The 18696-nt window shown below is 43.6% G+C and overlaps 1 protein-coding gene across 1 annotated transcript in view; it reads right to left on the bottom strand.

Moving 5' to 3' along the window:
* Positions 1–18696, bottom strand: part of MYOF (myoferlin) — a 139345-nt gene that overhangs the window by 1775 nt on the left and 118874 nt on the right. The window contains exons 46-53 of the mRNA XM_023531470.1: positions 15181–15351; positions 14294–14442; positions 12133–12272; positions 9848–9936; positions 9662–9757; positions 6028–6169; positions 3667–3766; positions 1080–1270 (exon numbers count right to left, since the gene is read on the bottom strand). Of these exons, the coding sequence (XP_023387238.1) occupies positions 1080–1270; positions 3667–3766; positions 6028–6169; positions 9662–9757; positions 9848–9936; positions 12133–12272; positions 14294–14442; positions 15181–15351 (1078 nt within the window). The remainder of the gene's footprint in view (positions 1–1079; positions 1271–3666; positions 3767–6027; positions 6170–9661; positions 9758–9847; positions 9937–12132; positions 12273–14293; positions 14443–15180; positions 15352–18696) is intronic.

Here is an 18696-nt window from a genome sequence, read left to right as displayed (position 1 = left end):
AAGCTTGTAACAGACTTTCTAGAACCCCGGAAGGCTGACTGGGTCACCAACCATGTGAGAACCCTGACCCTGACCCTGACCCTGATCCTCATTGAGGTGGTAGAGCACAGACGATAAGTCCTATGCTGATGAGTCAGACCAACCTGGGTGTCTGACTGTGGCAAGGTGCTCCATCTCTCCAAGCCTGCTTTATGAATCTGTAAAATGGGGATAATGTCTATTTGATGGGGCTGTCGGCAGAACTAAATGAGATTATATGCAAAATCACCTATAGTGGCAGAAAGCAGATAAGTGATTTCCTATGCCAGCACAGGTGGAGCAATGGACGGCAAAGGACATGAGGAAACTTTTCAGGTAATGGGAATATTTTGATCTTGATTGTGGTGGTTTCATGAGCGTATACATCTGTCAGAACTCATCAAAGTGTGTGCTCTGAATGAGTTCAGTTTAAGTTTATTTATGTAAATTATAACTCAAAGTCATTTTAAAAAACAAGGATATGAATGTAAGGCATTTAGCATGTTGTCTGGTTCATAATCAGTGAAGTAAAATGTTAACTATTACTAATAATACATGACAAATTAGGTGGTCTTTTGTGATATAGCATGGCAACCTGCACTCTTGCTTTTACATCAAAATATATTTTGAGTTCTCCAAACCTGCTTGCAAGTTATGGCCTTCTTTTTCAGTGGTTGTTAGCATTCCCTGCTTCCTGCTTCCTCCATCTTTTTTTTTTTTTTTTTTAATGAAAACAGCTCAAAAGTGAAGTTCTCCTTTCTGGACTGAATTGTATTGGTAGCTCAGTGTAAATTAGCCTACCTGGTAAAGGCAAGTCCTAAAGAAATACACTGCATCCACTCTGGCTCCCAGTTTTTTGACAATTCAAATCTCCCCATCTTCCATTCAACCCCAAACATATGCTCCAGGCATCTGCCATCTCCTCTTGTGATCCCGAGTACGAACCATTCCTATAACCTAAAGTCCCACCAATTCAACACTTCCGGAGTAAATCTATTGATAAAGGGCAAACCCCAGATGATAAAAAGCCTAAACAACCCCCAACCAGGAAATGCTCATACAGCCATCACACGGGAGCCATCTTTGTCTGTGTAGCACGGCCACCATCCTTTCATGGACTTCTGTTCAAAAAGTGAGGCAGTTTTCACTTTGAGGGGGTTCATAGCTTTGAGGTCTGGAATCATGTTCAAATTGCATTTCTCTGATGATTTTGCGGGAATGATGGTCTGATGTAAATCAAGTTCCAGGAAACCTAGCCAAGGAAACAATAAACTCCAATAAACTTCAAGTGGATCATTCTGTTGTTTACCTGGGAACACAATGTTCCCTGTCAGAAGAGAGGCACACAGTGATTTTGAACAGGTGATGAATGAGTTAAAGAACCCTGGTAGACACTGAGAATTCTTCCCAGATAGGACAGAAAGTGGCAGAAGAAATATTTTTCTATCACTCTGCATCTCAAAAAAAACAAAAAACAAAAAACACATGTTTTATTTCTCAAAGACAGGAGCATAAGCAGAGTTCTATAAATTCAAAAACACTAAACATCTATAGACAAAATTTCCATTCAACCTGAATTTGAACTTTGCTCGTATTAGTTCTGAACTGCCCTAAACACAGTCATTTGGCTTTGGGTAAAGACTCCTGGTACTTGGGTCACTCCAAGGAACAGTCATGTTCAAGTCTTTCCTACTGTATCCCCAAAAACAGGAGCTTGAGAAGGAAAGTGACAACTCAACAGGAAATTCTCACCAGGAACTAGGAAGCCCACATCAGGGTACCTGGAGAAGCACATTATTTTCTTCCACGATGTGAGGCATTAACACTTTAGGAGCACTTTAACTGACTGTCTTTGGGCTTGGGAATTCCCATGAGCCCTTTCCCTAAGAAAATGGTATATGTGATGTCAGGTAAAGGCTACAGGCCACTTGGACAAAGAGTTGGTCTTCGACGGTGGCCGCAGAGCAACAGGGATTTTCTCTAAACTGTCAGGCTCAGAAACTGCTCTTCATCTTAGAATGGATCCATAGCCCACAATTTACTCAGCTTTTCTTGAGCTAATGCTTGCTTTTATCTCGTCTCTCCTTTGGGCAATAATAACTACAGCCATTTGTCCCTTAGCTCTTTTGAAATATACTCATTCTCTTTATTTATTGTCAGACTATTTTGTTTAAATTCGAAGGGAAAACCCCACCACTATTCTGGAATTAAGTGCCCATAAACTTTATAAGTTAGCATATTTGCACACTTATTTGTATGTTCAACTCTTCTTAAACACCAAGTCAAAGCCACTATACTTGGTGCTATGAGGAGTAAAGGGATGAATAAGACATAGCCACTGACCACTGTGGGCTTTTCCTCTGCCAGGAAAGATGCTCTGGAAGCAGGGAGATGTGTTGGGGACTACTGTAACAGTTGCCTAAGAGAAAATGAGGTCTGAACTGGCAAGTGGCAGAGAAATAAGAAAATGGAAATAAGAAAATAAATGTGTGCGATAAAGCAGATTATATTGTTAGGACTGAGTCGGAGGAAAAAGAGGAGGACCCACAGAGGACTCTGAGTGCTTTCACCTGGGTGGCTGGGACAATGAAGGGGCTGTGAATAGCAAAAGAAGTTCATGAGGACACAAGGTATGAGGTCAGGGAAGAAAAGCTGAGTTTGATTTCATGATAAATTTGAGGCGCTAGCCAAACAAAGGTGAATATTTCTGGTGGGGAATTGGGAATAATCATCACAACAGTTTTTTTTTTTTTCCTGAATTGTAATTGACATATAACATTGTGTAAGTTTAAGATGTATGGCATGTTGATTTGATACATTTATATACTGTGGTATGAGTCATCATAATAGTTTCTTATTACTATATGTCAGGCACTGAGGGTGGTCAGGCTACATACACACCCTGGTTCAGGAGTCATACCCTGCTGAAAGGTGAAAGTTGAAGCTATACCTTCAACTGAGGTGGGTAAATCACCGAGGGGGTCTGGAGAAGAGCCAAAGACCCCGGAGAAGGCAAAGGCCTGTATTTAAAGAGTTGGGGGAAGAAACAGAGCCAACCAATGAGACAGACCCAAGGCCTGGGAGAGAGAAAATCAGAACAGCTCTGTGCTGTTGGGTGTGGAGAGGTATGTGCTGAGAAATGGAGGGGCCAAGGGTGATGGGATGTTTAACAAGTGCCTTTAGCTACAGAAAAGGATGGATGGACCTAGGGGAAGAACAATGGCTGAGGACATTAGGGGACCTCAGTCACTTTTGAGAGCAGCGTGAAGGAGGAAGGAACCAATTCTGAGGTGATGAAGAGAGAGAGTGGGTGGTTTGGAAGTGGAGACAAAGGTGTGGCATCCTTTTGTGCAAATAGGATTTGAGTCTTAATAGGATGGCAGGAGCTGGTACAAGAGCCTCCATGGGGGCTCTTTATAGAGGATGGGGACCACAGAAAGGTGTGACATTTACTTTGCCCACTACTTAGAGGACCTGAGACAAGGGATGGGCAGGCTACACTGCCCAGAGGCCATCCAGGTAATTCGGGACATCCACCCCGAATTACCCAAAGTATTAGAGATTTAAATAATTAATTCCAGGTTTTAATTGATTTCACTAATTCCAGGTACAATTTCTTAGAGAAAAGTATCCAAATGTAAGCCCTACCCAAGTAGTCATCCAGAGAAAACTTGTCATTATCCCATATCTGAATGATCAGTCTGGGTGGCACCCGAAATTCAGTTTGGTCAATACTCCAGAAGTGCTCCTAAAATGACAAGAGAAACAGACAAACCAAATTACACTGACTGCTGGATTCTAAAACCCTCCCCTTGGAAACACCCAGCATCAAGGCATGGGGCCGTCTCTCTCCTTTACATCTCCACCCCTCTACTCCCTCCCCTTAGTTCTACCCCTCCACCCCAAGTGTATGGAAGACAGTTGGGCTCCCCAGGACATCTCAAGGCCACCAGCTAGGTGACAAAAAGGATGTCCCAGGCAATTCCCAAGCAGAAGGCTTCCTGCCACGTTCCTATCAGTGTGACTTCCTGCTACCGCTCCTGGGGTTTGGGGAATGACTATTTCTCCCCGCCACCCCCCACCCCAGAAGACCACTATGTCTTGCTTAGATTGTTCTCCCAAAGCCAGGCTGTGCTAGTCTGGCCCACAATAGCACCTGCCAGGGGGTCACTTCTGCTCAGCCACCTTCTGCACATCCCACAGACCTTCTGCCCACCCCACACAACTGCCAAGCACTCCCACTTCGCTGGGGCACAGGTTTTACTCTTTTATCAGTGCATATTCGTCTTGGCATTTTTGGCTTTTGAAAAATATTGCTGGGTTTTACATGCTGTGGTCATCTGAGACCCCCAGATCCCTCATCACAGAGTTAGGTGGAGGGAGGACTGGGCATCCTCCAAGTTCTCACCTCTGGTCTCTGCTCTGCCTGGGCACATTAGCCAAGAATAACAACACCTCCACAGCCCAATTATACCTAAGTTCCTCTGGCCCCAGAAGAAGGAGAATTTCCCCAATACTTCATGAAACTGAAGGAAGATGTTTGAGTTGTTTTTTGTTTTTCAGATAATATTCCAGGAGTGTTCCTCCTTGCAGGGCTCAAAGGGCCTGGTTCTGAGAGGCTGAGAAGCCCACTCTGCTATTGTCTGGCTCCGCCTGACGATTTGTGTGAGATCATGCTCCAATTACCACTCAGGGCACGGGGGTGGTGGTGGTGGGGGGAGCGTGGTGTCCAGTTTCAGATGTAGGTAGATAGGAAAGGTAACTTAAGGCCTACCTGACCCCAAGTCCTCCACCTTCCCCTCCCCAGTCTGCCTCACCATCTGAAAATGTGCATGATATGACACCAGGTTGAACTCCGTGTCTCCAGAAAGTGCCCTTTGAAAGCATTCCATCTCACCTGGCACAGAAAAATGTTCACTACAGCCCCAGCACTGGCCAGGTGTGACATGAGGCAGGTATATTTTTATCAGATGTGGGGACCGGAGGTGACCAGGAAGAGCTAGGGTAAGTTTATAGAACACGGGTCGGGGTAGGAATGGGATGGAGGGGCCTATAAAAGACATCTGTTATTATTGCCTGCCTTGGGTTCGGGCCCCTTTTTTGGGAGGAAAGGACCCAAATTTTTCTTGGCGACTCCTCTCCTCTGATCCATGCAATTTGGGAAGAAATAATTCTATCCCTAACTCCAGAGTCAGGCCAGTCAGCACTGCGTCTCTAGGCAGCAGTTCAGGGATAAGCACATGACCCCAAGCAGGCAGAGATGCTGAAGCCCAATTCCAGATGCCTGGTTGGCGCCATTGGGGATTTGTTCTCTTTCTGCTGAGGTTGCTGAGAGTGCAGGACCCTGGCAGCCATTTTGCCCCCACCAGGGAACGAGGCCCACAGAAGAAGGCACAGCAGAGGGGAGGAGAAAGTGAGAGCAATTTCTAAAGACATTGGTTCAACCTGGAATCCAGGCATTCCATAAGTCAGTCATCTCTGGACTTTTTAGTAATATGAACCAACAAATCACTTTTTTTGGTACAAGCCAGTTTGAGTTGAGCTCTGTAACAGAGAGTCTTATAAATTAAGACGACTGGGAATCTGAACAGAAGTGCTTCTAAAAGGGAAATTTTACCTACTTTAATATTTTGACTCTGTTTGGTTAATTAGTAAAACAGTTCTGCTTATCATGGGAAGAAATCAGTCTCCCTGTGACATATACTTGGGTTATTGTATATATTGATATAAAACCCTCACGTCTATCTACCCTTTATCAGGTCCTTGCCACCAACATATTAGGGGAAGGAAAGTTTTGTTCTTTATACTTTCAACTACACAGATAGTTGTCATAACTGTGTGACCGTGAGCAGGTATCTACACCTCTGTGGGTCTCAGAGTCCCCATCTGTACCAAGAAGGAGCTGGACTCATGACTGCGGAGGTGCTGAGCAGCTCCGACATTCTCTGAGTATCTGCATTAAGGAAGACCCATAACATCCACTTCCCACTGGCATATTTCAGAGCTCACTTTTTTAGCAACAATACAGAGTTGTTCAGCTGGGAGGTAGTCAAATGGGAAAACAAATCTCCAGTTAAAATTCCCTTCGCCATCCAAGGACCTGTAATGGACATCTGTTTTCTGTTTGTTTTCTTCATTGCCAGGAATCCAGCTGAAAAGCAGAGGCAAACAGACTTAGCTTCGTGTGATTGACAGGCAATCTAGCCGCAAAACTGTGCAGTGATTAGGCGAGTGAAGGGCAGGAGAATTAATGCACTTTTCTTGGGCAGCTTCCAGTTATTGACGGAGCTAGGGGCTGATTTATGAAGGGGAGGCGCTCTGCTGCATTCAACACAAGTTGTAGCCAAATAAAATATAATTCCTCTAAAACCAAAGCAGGAAACCCTTTAGACTTCAGTTAACAGGGATAAGGTGAAATTTTCTGGAAAGTATCAACAACTTCGCTTCTATTTTGGGAATGTTGGAGCTTGCTGGCTATTATTTGAGTCTTCATAAGTATAACTCATCAGTGTCTGTCATCACTGCTGATAGGCTCAATGAATTTAAGTTAGTTCTGTTTTAGCATTTCCTTTTCCATATTTTACTTAAGCAAACAAAACAGGCACGGCTCAAATAATCTTACAGCTTCCTTTTTTTATTATTCCTAGAGTCACTCTGATCATATTAATGAGACTAGCAAGGGAGATGTAAGCTGTTATTTTCATATGCATATCTATGAAAATTCATTTCCATAAACAATTTAACATCTTAACTTTTGACATTTGAAAAGTTTCTTTTGACTCGTGCCTGGCACATAGCATACATTAATTAAATATCTGATGAAGGAATGAATGAATGAACTGCTCGGGAAGAAGTTGTTGTCACATCTGCCTGCTATTGGAAAGACTCCCAGTTTGGAAGCAGAGGAAACACTGAATTTTAGGCTGGTAAAGTGGTTGAATGCATGGTTCTCAACACTGACTGCACATTAAAATTGCATTGGAATCAACTAGGGAGCTTTTAAAAATATTGATGCCTGGACCCCACAGACGGAGGTTCTTGGTAGGAGGCAGGCCTGTCTGTGAACTTGCTCTGCCACTGACTCTCTAAGCTTCATTTCTCTTCTATAAAATGAGGTTAATGATATGTGCTCCCGTCACACGGCCCACATGAGGACAGAATGAGGGATCATGGCTTAGAAGGGCCAGAGTGGGAAAGGGGAAACCCTTAACTTATGTTTATGATGATCTTCTATGAACCAGGCACTTAGCATGTCTTATTTTATTCTTCCCGACTATACAACTATCTCCATTTCACAGATGAGGAGACTGAGGTTCAGAGAGCCTATCTAACTTAAAGGTCACACAGCCAGTAATGGATGGAATTGAATATAACTCCTAGTCTGTGTAACTCTGAAGTCCAAGCTCTTTACTCTGCCTCCAAGGACCATGGAGAATAGAAAGTCATGTGCTCATTAGTAGTGGTATTAATATCAATCAACGACAATAGTTTTACTTTTTGCTGGTCAATTAGCTGACTAGTTAACTTAGTTGAAAGATTCATTTTGACAATTAACTTTTAAGCTTTTAAACTAACTCATCAAAGAGAGTCCACGCTCTCTGGCTGGGCCCTTAGCGGCTTTGCTTCCTGACCCACCCCCAAAATGTCACCACCATCTTCCCCCAGACTGCTCACCACCTGCAGCTCTTCCATCTCTCTCTCTCTCTTTTGTTTTTTTTGGTGAATCTTTTCACATTTAATTTAAATCTAAATCTTTTCACATTTTAATTTTAAAACAATTTCCCTACTCTAAGTACATGTATGTGTACACATGTGCATAACTTTATGCAATACCCATAAGTGTGTAGTACTATGCATGTTATTTTTGCATTATTCATTTTTTCACTCATAGTACTTAGATTAATTCCAAATGTGACATGGTTCCCTTGGGTTTCCTTTTTTTTTTTTGTTTAAGGGGTTTTTTTTTCGTTCCGTTTTTCTTTGGTTTTTTTTTTTTGTTTGGAAAAAAAAATAATGCTTATGATAGTCAAATAAATTTGCATATAGATATATGATTAGCTGGGATTAGTTTTCCTTGGGGAATGATAATAAGATTCTAAAATGAGAAAGAATAATGAAGAACTTGATGAAACATTCCCTGTTTACAGTAATCCTAAATGACAGTAATTATGTCTAACAAAGTTTTGATTGAAGGTCACTTGAGATCATAAACGAAACTTTGTTTTTTATGAATATATTACATTTCAATGAGTTTTACCTTTTTACATATCAAGGGACCTAACTTAGTCTATGTGGCATAGTAATACTACTAGCTAACACATAGTACAATGGTTAATTTTATGTGTCAATGTGACTAGCTGTAGGGTGCCCAGAGTAAACATTATTTTGGGTGTTTCTGGAAAAAACTGGAATTCGAACTGGTGGACTCAGTGAATTAGATTGCCTCCCTCAATGTGGGTGAGCATCGTCCCATCTGTTGAGGGCCTGAATAGAACACATGCAGAGGAAGGAGGAATTCACCCCTTTTTCTGCCTCACTGACTGGGCTGGGACATCTCATCTCATCTTCGCCTGACCTCAGACTTGGATTAACACTATCAACTCCCCTGGTTCTCAGGCCTGCGAACTCATACTGAATTATACCACTGGCTTTCTCAGCTTGCACATGGCAGATGGTGGGACTTCACGGCCTCCAGATTATGGTGAGCCAATTCCTCATAGTAAGTTTCTCTCTCTCTTCACACACACACACACACACACACACGACTATTTGTTCTATTTCACTAGAGAATCCTGACTAATTAAAATACATAGTGTTTACTATTTGCCAGGCACTATTCTAAATGCTTTCAATAACTCAGGCTTCTGATTATCCCTAAGCAGTGGGTACTCTCATTATCTCCATTTTACAGGTGAGAAACAGTGAGCTTACTAACTTGTCCAGCTGGTAGGGAAAGTACCAGGGTTTCCACCCAGTTGGTGTGACACCACAGTCTGGCTTCTTAATTGCTATGCTGTTCTGTACTCAACATCTATGATCAATGTATAACATGAAACTAATTGTGACATAAACTCTTTGTTTGGCACTGAATTATGTAAGTAACAGAATAACGAACAACTATACCACTTTACAGGCTGGACACAGGGATTCAGTAAATGTTAGTGAATCAATGATTTAAAAAAATTCTGCTAATATTTCTTCTTTTTCATGGACATTAGCTGTTGGTAATAAAATATATAAAAAATGAAAATTTAGAAGTTTTCCTTGTGTTTCTAAAGCTAGTCATTCAAGGTATCGAAAAGGAATAAAAATGAACTACATGACCATGAAGTCTCAGAAATAACAATTCTGCTTAATAAACTCAACAAAACCCATTTTCTTAAAAGAGAAATGGAGAAATATTTATCAGTTCTTATAGTAATTAGATGCTTCTGCTCATAAACAAGATCCATACAAGTTTCTCTTTTCTTTCTGCTCTTTCTACCTTTGTCTCCCTGGAACTTCTTAAGCAGATTGCGTTCATGAGATAAAATAGCTCCAAACAACTGAGGATCCTACAGTGAACATCTTCAATAATGAAAACTGATGAAGGAGTCTGTTTCATTCCCTGAATCTGTCAAAGGCTCTCGCATGCTAACCTTACCCTTTGACATAGATGTCACTCATTTCCTCTCCTGTGATGCTTTTCTCGTCCAAGATAACGTCCTTAGTATTCCAGATGATCACACGCAGGTAAAATCTGAAAAGAGCACATTTTACAGGTGCTTTGTTTCCTCTGGTCCTGCTCCAAGATCCCCGTCCAGTATAGCAGGGTCTCAAGATTACTTACTTCTTGGCTTTCCGTGGTGTGATGTTGAAAGGAGGGCCTGGTGTCCCCAAGCTCTTGGGGAAAACATCCACCCACATCTGGAGTTTTCCCTGAGCCATTCAAAAATGAAAAGAGAAATAAAGCTATAGGTGGCAGAGACTACATTTTTCATTCATATTTCCTAGGTGAAACTATTTCTTTGGGCCTAATTTATTCGTCCATATAGAAGGCAAAAAAAAAAAAAAGGAGAGTAGAAGAGCAAACCAAGATGAATCTTATATCTCTTCCATGTAATTTAGGCCACCCACTCTATACTCTCACCCAGGAGTCTTTGCGGGCTGCATGTGCTCACATGTATCACAGTCGTGAGTCTTTCCCAGTTAATAAAACAAGGGGCTTCCCATTGCTAGCACAACCCCCAACACGTACAGACACATATACATAAACACACACAAATGCACACACACATACACACTCAGACACATACACCATCTTACAACAACTTAAAGTTCAGCCCTCAACTCTCAGAACGGTTCTCAAGCCGTTACTCTATTCATCATTACGGTGTACTTGATGTCAGTCCCAGTTCTGTGACACTCAGGACTTTCTCCACTTACCTCAAGATAGACAACGAAAGTAGTATAAACTGGTATTTAATTTCGTTAAAGAAAGACTTATGACATGACACTTTCAAAGGAGAGACTCAATGACAAGAACATGACTGCTCTCCAAGCTGACATTGGCTCACTAGTGCCCACGACCTGGGAGGAAGCTTTCAGGAATGGGAAGGGTGACAGCCTGACTGACACTTGTGCTGTCATTTTGGTGAGGCCCTGCTCAGGTCTTTGACTGCCACAGACCAAGCCCATCTATCTGACTGGAATGTTCTTCCAGACAGACGAGGAATGCCATTAACAAACTACATCAACCATGTGAACCAATTTAAATTCCCCAAACTGTTTTTGGATGTTCTGTAGACTCTGCCTTCATTACAAAAACAGACTGGTCTTTAAGAAGGTTGCCAAGGAAACCACTAGACTGGCTTCCTAATGCATTGTGAGTAAAATGAATTAACTGGAACTCTTGAAAAGGGAATATTTTACCATGATCCTGACTCTCTTCCAACTAATCTCTAGGGCTCAAAGTTCTACAATACATCAAGCATGCTACAGAGCATTAGGCCTCCAGGTGTCTCCTGAGACCCAGCCACAGTCTGTCCAACGCGGTAGGTAGAGGTGATGGGGGCCAGGGTGGTGGTGGTATGTATTGGTGATTCCCAGGGAGAAATCTTTCTCACTTTGTAATTTCTTGAGACTTTATTCAATTGCAGGGTGGGAGGGGAAAGAGGGCTTGTTGGGGGAAGGAAGAATAACAAAAGAAGGAAGGAAGAAGTAAAAATGTGGAACAGAATAAAAACAAGAAGGCCATATAGTAAGCCCAGGCCATTTGTGATACTTTTTAGAGATAAGCTTGTGCATGGGTCTGCTGTTCTTATCAACAAAATTTGCATTCATTAGATTAATATTTCTTAAAGTGGAATTTCCTAGCTAGCTGCATCAGAACCCTTCCAGGTACTTGTTAAAATTCAGATTCCCGGCCCCACTCCAGACCTATTGAATCTGGATCTCTGCAGGCATATCCTGGGAGTCTTCATTATAACAAACTTCCATGTGGATTATTTGGTCGTTTGCCATGTCTCTCCTTGCTTCTCTAGAGACTGCTCTCTAGCTTCTAGAAACTAACTGTCCGCATCACTCTCCACATGGTCCCTGTAAAGAGCCATCATGTGCACTGCGGCCCAGCTTTTTTCCTGGCTCTTTGGTCAGATGGCACTGCCTCACCCAAGCTGGGCCAAGAGCAGTTGCTTTGCCAGGCCCTGCCCTCCTACCTCTAACCAAGTGGTCCGGTGATGGACAGCTGGGTGCAAATCGGGGCAACCCATCCTTTCCACATTTGGAAGCAGATGGGACTATATTAAAACCCCAGAAACACACAATATTCTCATTCATGGGAATGTACCACAGAAAGAGGGCAGAATAAAGTAGACTCAGAGAGACAAACAGACAAGAGACAGGGAAGGTTCTAGTCCAAGTTTGTTCTGAGCCATAGTAATTTTCTCGTCTAGATTTAGTGAATTATCTGAAAACTCTTATAATAAATTCCCATTTGGGATGAGGCTAATCTGAGTTTCATTCTATTTCTTTTGTATCTAAAAGTATCCAAAAGAAATAAAAGAGGTAAGTCTATGTCTGCTATTGCGTTTGGAGTGTGGATGATGGGTCTTCAAAAGTAGGGAGCGCCTTTACCTGGGAGATGTTGGGCTGGAAGGTGCTGTGCAAAGTCCTTGTTTCCACGTGTTCAGGGACCAGTCCCTGAGTCCTGAGGATATGAAGGGCAAGACGTTCGTCGGGGGCCCCGAGGTGCTGGTGCAGGATTTTGTTGGCTTCTGGAATGGAAAGCAGCATTGAAATACGGATGGGCATCTGGGAACAGTTCAGCCAGATGGCCTGAGGGGCTCTCAGCACTTCATTCCAGACTTTGCAAAATGGTCAGGCAGTGCCAGTGTGCAAACTTCGACTGGTGAAGGAGTCACTGATAGAAAAAGCTCCTGACCAGGGCCCTTGCCCAACCTGTCTCATACCTGACTTGTGGGCTACCAACAGCAAAGGGACAAGAACACACCAGAATGTGTAAGAGAAGCTATGTTTACCTTATGGCAGAGGCTCACAGCCAGACTCTGTTTCCCAGACTCTATTACAGTTAGGTGTGGCCATGCGACTAGGCTAGGCTAGAATATAATGCAGGTGGAAGTGACATGTGTGTCTCAGATAGACCTGGCACATAAAACCCTCTCATGTAGGATCCTGTATGTGCCTTTCTCTTCTAGATACAGAAGGAAACAGCAACCTTGACACCTGAGCTGAAGAATGGGCAGGTTCTAAGATGAAAAGGCCTGAGCCCACGAAGCACTGCTTGGAAGAGGGCCGCCAATCTGCAGGAATGCCTGTTTGAAATTTATGAGAAATAAACTTCTATTGTGTTAAGCCACTGAAATTTGTTAGTTCAGTTATTACAGCAGCATTTAAAAAACACAGCCCTCAAATGTTCTTTGACACTCCTCCCATTGAGAGGTGGAGTCTATATCCTATCTTTGAGTCTGGAGAGATATTTGACAACTAGAGAAAAGATGCTGTATGACTTCTGAAGATAAGCATAAAGAGCCACACAGTTTCTGCCTGGTTTTCTTGGGGTGCTTGCTCTGGGGAAAGCCATCTGCCATGTAAGGAGCCTGGGTACCCAGAGATTGCCTTACTGAAAAAGCCCGAGTAGGTGCTCTGGTCATCAGCCCCAGCTGAGTGCCTGGCCAAGAGCCAGCATCAATTGCTAGCCACGTGTTGTGAGCCACCCTGGACATCCAGCTCAGCTGAGCCTTTGGATGACTGTAGCCCCAGCTGACATCTGACAGCAACCAATGCATGAGTGACTCGAGTGAGAACCGCCCAGTTGAGCCCTTCCTGTATTGCTAACCCACAGAACTGTGAGCAAAACAAAATAGTTGTTTTCAGCTGCTAAGTTTTGGGGTGATTTGTTATGTAACAAGGGGAACCAGAACAATTGTCATGACAGATACAGCTTTTGGGGATATCGTTTAATTGTCTTGGAGTACTCTTGTTTGCTAGGCCATGTTGCTTGCCAGTTTATTCCCTATCTCCTGTGTAAGTTCTCATGTTAACAGCAGCATCAACATTTCTTAAACTCCTGATTATCCCTGATATTGACTGTCTTCAAATGGAAAAACAAAATATGGCTTCTTACAATGTCAAGAATAAATAGTTGAGGATCAGGAAGCATTTTCACTCCTGTGTGTCTTTGCTCAGCTTTCTCTGGATATCTCATGAAACCTCAAGGCCAGTCTGACTGCCACCCCCTCCTTACAAAACACAGAATCATCTCATAGCTCTTATGCTCTACCGAGCTTATGTGCAGGACAGATTGTGTTATAAATTACTGCTTGGGAAAGAGCAAGACCCCAAGTTTGGATGTGAGCCAGATGTGAACTTGGCAGATTCACTGAACCAACCCCAAGAATCGCTGAGGTTTCTCAGAGAAAAGCTAGAAGAATGATAGACAAATTCTTGCATCGCCATCTGAGCATTTTTGCTTTACGTGGACTTTGTGTTCAAAGTTCGAGTGTTATGACCTAAAAGTTCAAGTAAAACATAAGACAGACAAGAAAATGTGTCCACTTTGACACCTGACATGACAGTAAAACTCTATTATAATGGATCTTTTGTTAGATAGTCATGTATGTGGAGTCCCCTGTGGTATGATTGGGGTACTGCTCTGCCCATCCCCCTCCCCAAAGCAAATCCAGCAACAGGAATGGGTTTGTAACTGATTTATGTATTTATATACACCCCCAAACTATACTTTGTAACTGGCTTGCAATCAATGACAACATCTTACCAAATTCATCCAAACTGTAGTCTCGTCCTCCATATCTGATTCTACTTCCATCTTCAGAAAGGACGGGTGGTGGGAAGCCTTTGAATCTGGCTACATTTTGAAGCAACTGTGTTGGTCTCAGTTGATCTCGCCACGTATTCACTCCAGAACTGTGAATAACATCCCACACCCAGAGTTACTGCAGGGCACACAAGTTCTTCTTGGAGTCATTGCACGCCTACTGACAAACTGATAGGTGCCCCCATGCAGTGAGGGAGCTGGGAATGGGCTCTATATTTCGGCTTTTGCCTAGAAATCTATTCCGGAGACCTAAAATCCACAATTATTTTGGCCTCAGCCAACTGATCTCCTTTTTCTCCCTCAATTTCCTCCTCTGTAAAACTTTGGAGTTTGACTGAGATCGCCATAATCATAATAGGCAAATTCATAAACTGGAACCGGCAAGCTATATCTCATTAGATACTGTAAAAAAGCACTCAGATAAAGAGGGACATCATAAATTTGATCAGTTGGAGCGGGGAGGAGGAAGGTATTCCTGTCATCAAAATTGCTGGCCCTTAGTCCCTGGCATCAAGGAGGGGGAACTCACAAAAAGAGGCTGAGGGCACTGGGATTTTCTGAGCACTGCTGCCTATACAATCCCTGCAGAGCACTGTGCTATTCCAGGGGCCAACGTTTTACACAGATTCCACTGTGAATGTCGCCTTCTGGAGTTGGGCAATGCTATGGCCCTGATTCTCTCTGAAAGAATCCTATTATGAAAAGCAGCATATATCTGACTCGAAGGAGCAGTGGCTCCATGAAGACAGGCACTGAGGTAGACAGCCACAGCTTCCCTAGGTGTTAACATCATCTAATTGTCTACATTTATGACCAAAGCAACTTACACACAGTACTGCTCAGGTATGCCACAGTGGGATCCAAACCGGGAAAGGAATCGGTTTTCCAAATCAATAATCGTTTCTCCCACTTTTTCATCACGGGTAAAGGTGTCATAATCATAGACAGAAATTTTCAGATCTTTTTCTTGAGGTAAGTAGCAGCTCAGTTCATACATTCTAAATAAACAAATGCAAGGTTAGTGTCTCTGTGATCCCATCTAGGTGTTTCACCAAACACCAAGACTCTGTGCAGAGAACCCTCAGGCAGGTGGTAGTGGGTGGAGGTACTTGATAAGTAGTGCAGATTAGTAAAAAGGACAACAAGATACTATCCACTTGCTCAGGAGATGATCATGGGCTTTAAGTACCCAAGTTCAAATCCGAGGTCTGCTGCTTACTAGCTGTGGGACCCTAGGCCAGTTGGTTAACTTCTTTGTGGTCAGTTTTCTCATCTGAAAAATGGTGATAATAATACCTACCTTAAAAGATCAAGTGAAGATATGTTTAGAAAGCATTTGGCATGAATTCATTGCTCAAAACCCAAGAGCTATTCTAATAATAACTATTTATAATATTAACATTATTATCACATGCCTATTAACTGGGGGACCCAGGCATCTCTACCCAGCTGGGATATTAGTAAGGCACAAACACCCAGATTTACAGCCCCCAATCTGTGCCCCGCTCTGTTCTCTCTTCTGTCTCAATAGAGACCACTACCCCATGGAACATTCTGACTCACCCCACAAGAACGTGGGAGTGGGAAGAGTGGGAGTGGAATGCACCAACATGGCATGATGCGAAGGCTGCCACTCTCCTCCCAGATCCTCTGGATATACCATGTAGCATCCATATTAGAGTGCAAAGACTTCTGAGATAGAGATAAAAATAATCAAATAGTACTTTTTGTGGTAGGTAAGCAACGTGGTGCAGGTTCTGAGAGAGAGATAAACTGAACAGCACAAGCTCCAGAAGGGCAGGGTTTGGTCCTGGGTTTGCACTGTCCACAGAGGTAGGGATCCCATAGTAGGTGCTCAATAAATTTTGTTGGCAGAACACTGTGAGAGGCCCCTGCCATCCCTCCTCTCTCCCCGGGCCTCCTCCCCTTTTCCTTGCACTCTGGTGTGTGGACGAGATCCTGCCCAAAGAGCCAGGAATGTTAATCCACGTGAGTGGAAGGGTGTGTGTCTATGCGGCTCCAGAGAAAAGCTTCCAGGATGTCTTCTAGACAAATCTCAGTGACTGTTTTAGACTGTTGCAGCCAGACAGGGGCCTATCGGGGGCAGACAGCCACATGAGAAAAGGTACTTGAATCATGTCCACAGATGAAGCATTGTATCCACATGTGGCCCATAACATCATGATTCGATACTGGATTCAAAGACAGGTAATATGTGTCTTTTGAGAAAAAGGATTCTTTGGTCAAATAAGACTGAGAAACAACTATCTCGGCATTCCTCTGGGCAAACCAAAGGCTCTGAGAAGTCCTGCAGTTATCTTTTTAACCCAGGTATCTTGGTTGCATGAAGAAATACTTTTTCTTCCAACACCAATTAACATCTTACGGAAGACACTGACATTCCACTGAATTTGACTTGGAGGCCATGATGTGGCAGGATTGTGTTGAATGATGGCCGAGGACATAGGAATTTTGCCCCTTCCTGAATTCCTGTCCCAGAGTTCCCGAGAGTCTCATTAAGAAGAAAGTTGCCCCCTAAGACTGAGGTCAGGGACCGGAGCCATCTGAGGGGTTGCAGCGCCAGCATCTCCTTGGTCACATCACCTGGATCGGGGGAAGCCTGCATGCATGCCAGACAAGGATTGGCTGAGCAGAGCCTGACAACATCACTTCCTCCCTGGGTGGCTCTGAGCAAGGCTTTTCCTGCCACTTAATTAAGTCTGTGCTTGGCTCCTCTGATACAAACAGTTCAGACAGGGCCGCCTTTCTCCCTTAAAGGCTGGCCTTCCCCGATTCCCTGTCTCCCTCACACGAAGCCTTCCTTCCTGCCCTGCGTGCCTTTTCCTGTCTAGACCTCAGGGCTGGATCAGCGGAAGAAAAGGAAAACGATCATATTGCCGTGCCAGAGGATTACTTCCACTCCCTGGCCCCGGCACGCGGCCTTGGGGTGTGCGGCACAGAGGGTGTGCACATGTGTGTGCCTGGGAGCTGAGTGAGCGTGAAGTCCCTGGGCATATGTGTTACGGAGTGTGAGCTAGGGGAAAATGATGTGTGTGAACCTGAGAGAATTGACTGAGTAACAAAGACTTTCTTGTGTGTGTGCGCGTGCACGTATGTGCATGTGCATACACACGAATGCGTGAGAGAGAGAACGCAAAAGGGCACAAGCCAACAAACATGAGCAGAAAAGAAGAGGATGGGCAAGATAATAAAGCCAGAAATGAACAGATAGGCCACACGTCAGATAAGAGCACAGTATTCTCTCGCTTGGTGAGGTTCTGGGAAAATGACACTATTTTCACAAATGTTTTGTACAAAGAACGTTTTTCTAAAGGTGGTGGCTTCGCCATGAATATGAAGCATTACCAAGGGTGCTGGACAAACCTGGGGCATGGAGTCAGGGATTTCTACCTAAATCTTGGCCCCATCATGGACTAGCACTGTCAACAGGACTCTTGGGGCCTGTTTCTCTCGCCTGTAAAGTGGGCTGCTCACCCTTGCCCTGCCCAGCTACGGGGTTTGCCATGGAGATGAAAATCAGATGGTGGTAGCTACAGAGAGAGTAGTGTGGAAACCACGCGGACTCTGAATCAGATGGCCTGGGTCTGAATCCTGACCCTGCCTCTAACCAGCTAGGCACAGTAGGCCCTGGTTCTCTCTGTGCCTCAGTTTCCTCCATTGTAAAATGAATGTAACTAGTATCTCAGAATTGTGAGATTTTTGAGATGTTTTTAATAAACAGCTCAGCATTATGTCTGCACAGAATAAAAGGTCACATAATAATAGCCATTGGTAAATGTGGATGCAGTTTATAGCTGAAGAATGCTGGTCCTATTTAGAGGTCACTTGGATTTGTCTTATCCTTGAGAAGGTACTGATGAGATCAATGGAACAGCCCAGAAACGAGTCCCAAGAGGCAGCAATAAAGAAAATAATGCTATTTCAAGAATCTTCAGGAACAGAAGACAGAGAGAGCAGGACATTTTGGCCTCTACTTTCTGTCCCCTCCTTAGTCTTGATGACAAGGTCAGTAATACATTCATTGGAACAAAGTGGTAGAATTGAAACGTCCCAGAAAACAGAGCCCAAACTGGATTCAGGGAGTGAGAACCACACTGCAACGACAAGTAAGTTGCCCTGTACATCCTTCCTGTCTGGAAGCCACAAACTTATTGGACTCCTGGGACTTGGACCATCCCCGCCCCAGCCACTCCTGTCCCCAGGTCTCAGAGCATATCTCTCTCAGAGGAGCCCATCTCACGACTTGCTTTTTTTTCTTCACCGTATTTTTCACTTCCATGAAATTCTTTATTTGTGCATTTATATATTTATTACCTGCCCCG

Source organism: Pteropus vampyrus, unplaced genomic scaffold, assembly GCF_000151845.1.
Source record: "Pteropus vampyrus isolate Shadow unplaced genomic scaffold, Pvam_2.0 Scaffold68, whole genome shotgun sequence".
In the NCBI taxonomy this organism is placed as follows: Eukaryota; Metazoa; Chordata; class Mammalia; order Chiroptera; family Pteropodidae; genus Pteropus; species Pteropus vampyrus.
The sequence above is the reverse complement of the archived record's forward strand: the minus strand, read 5'-3'. Positions and strand labels throughout refer to the sequence as shown.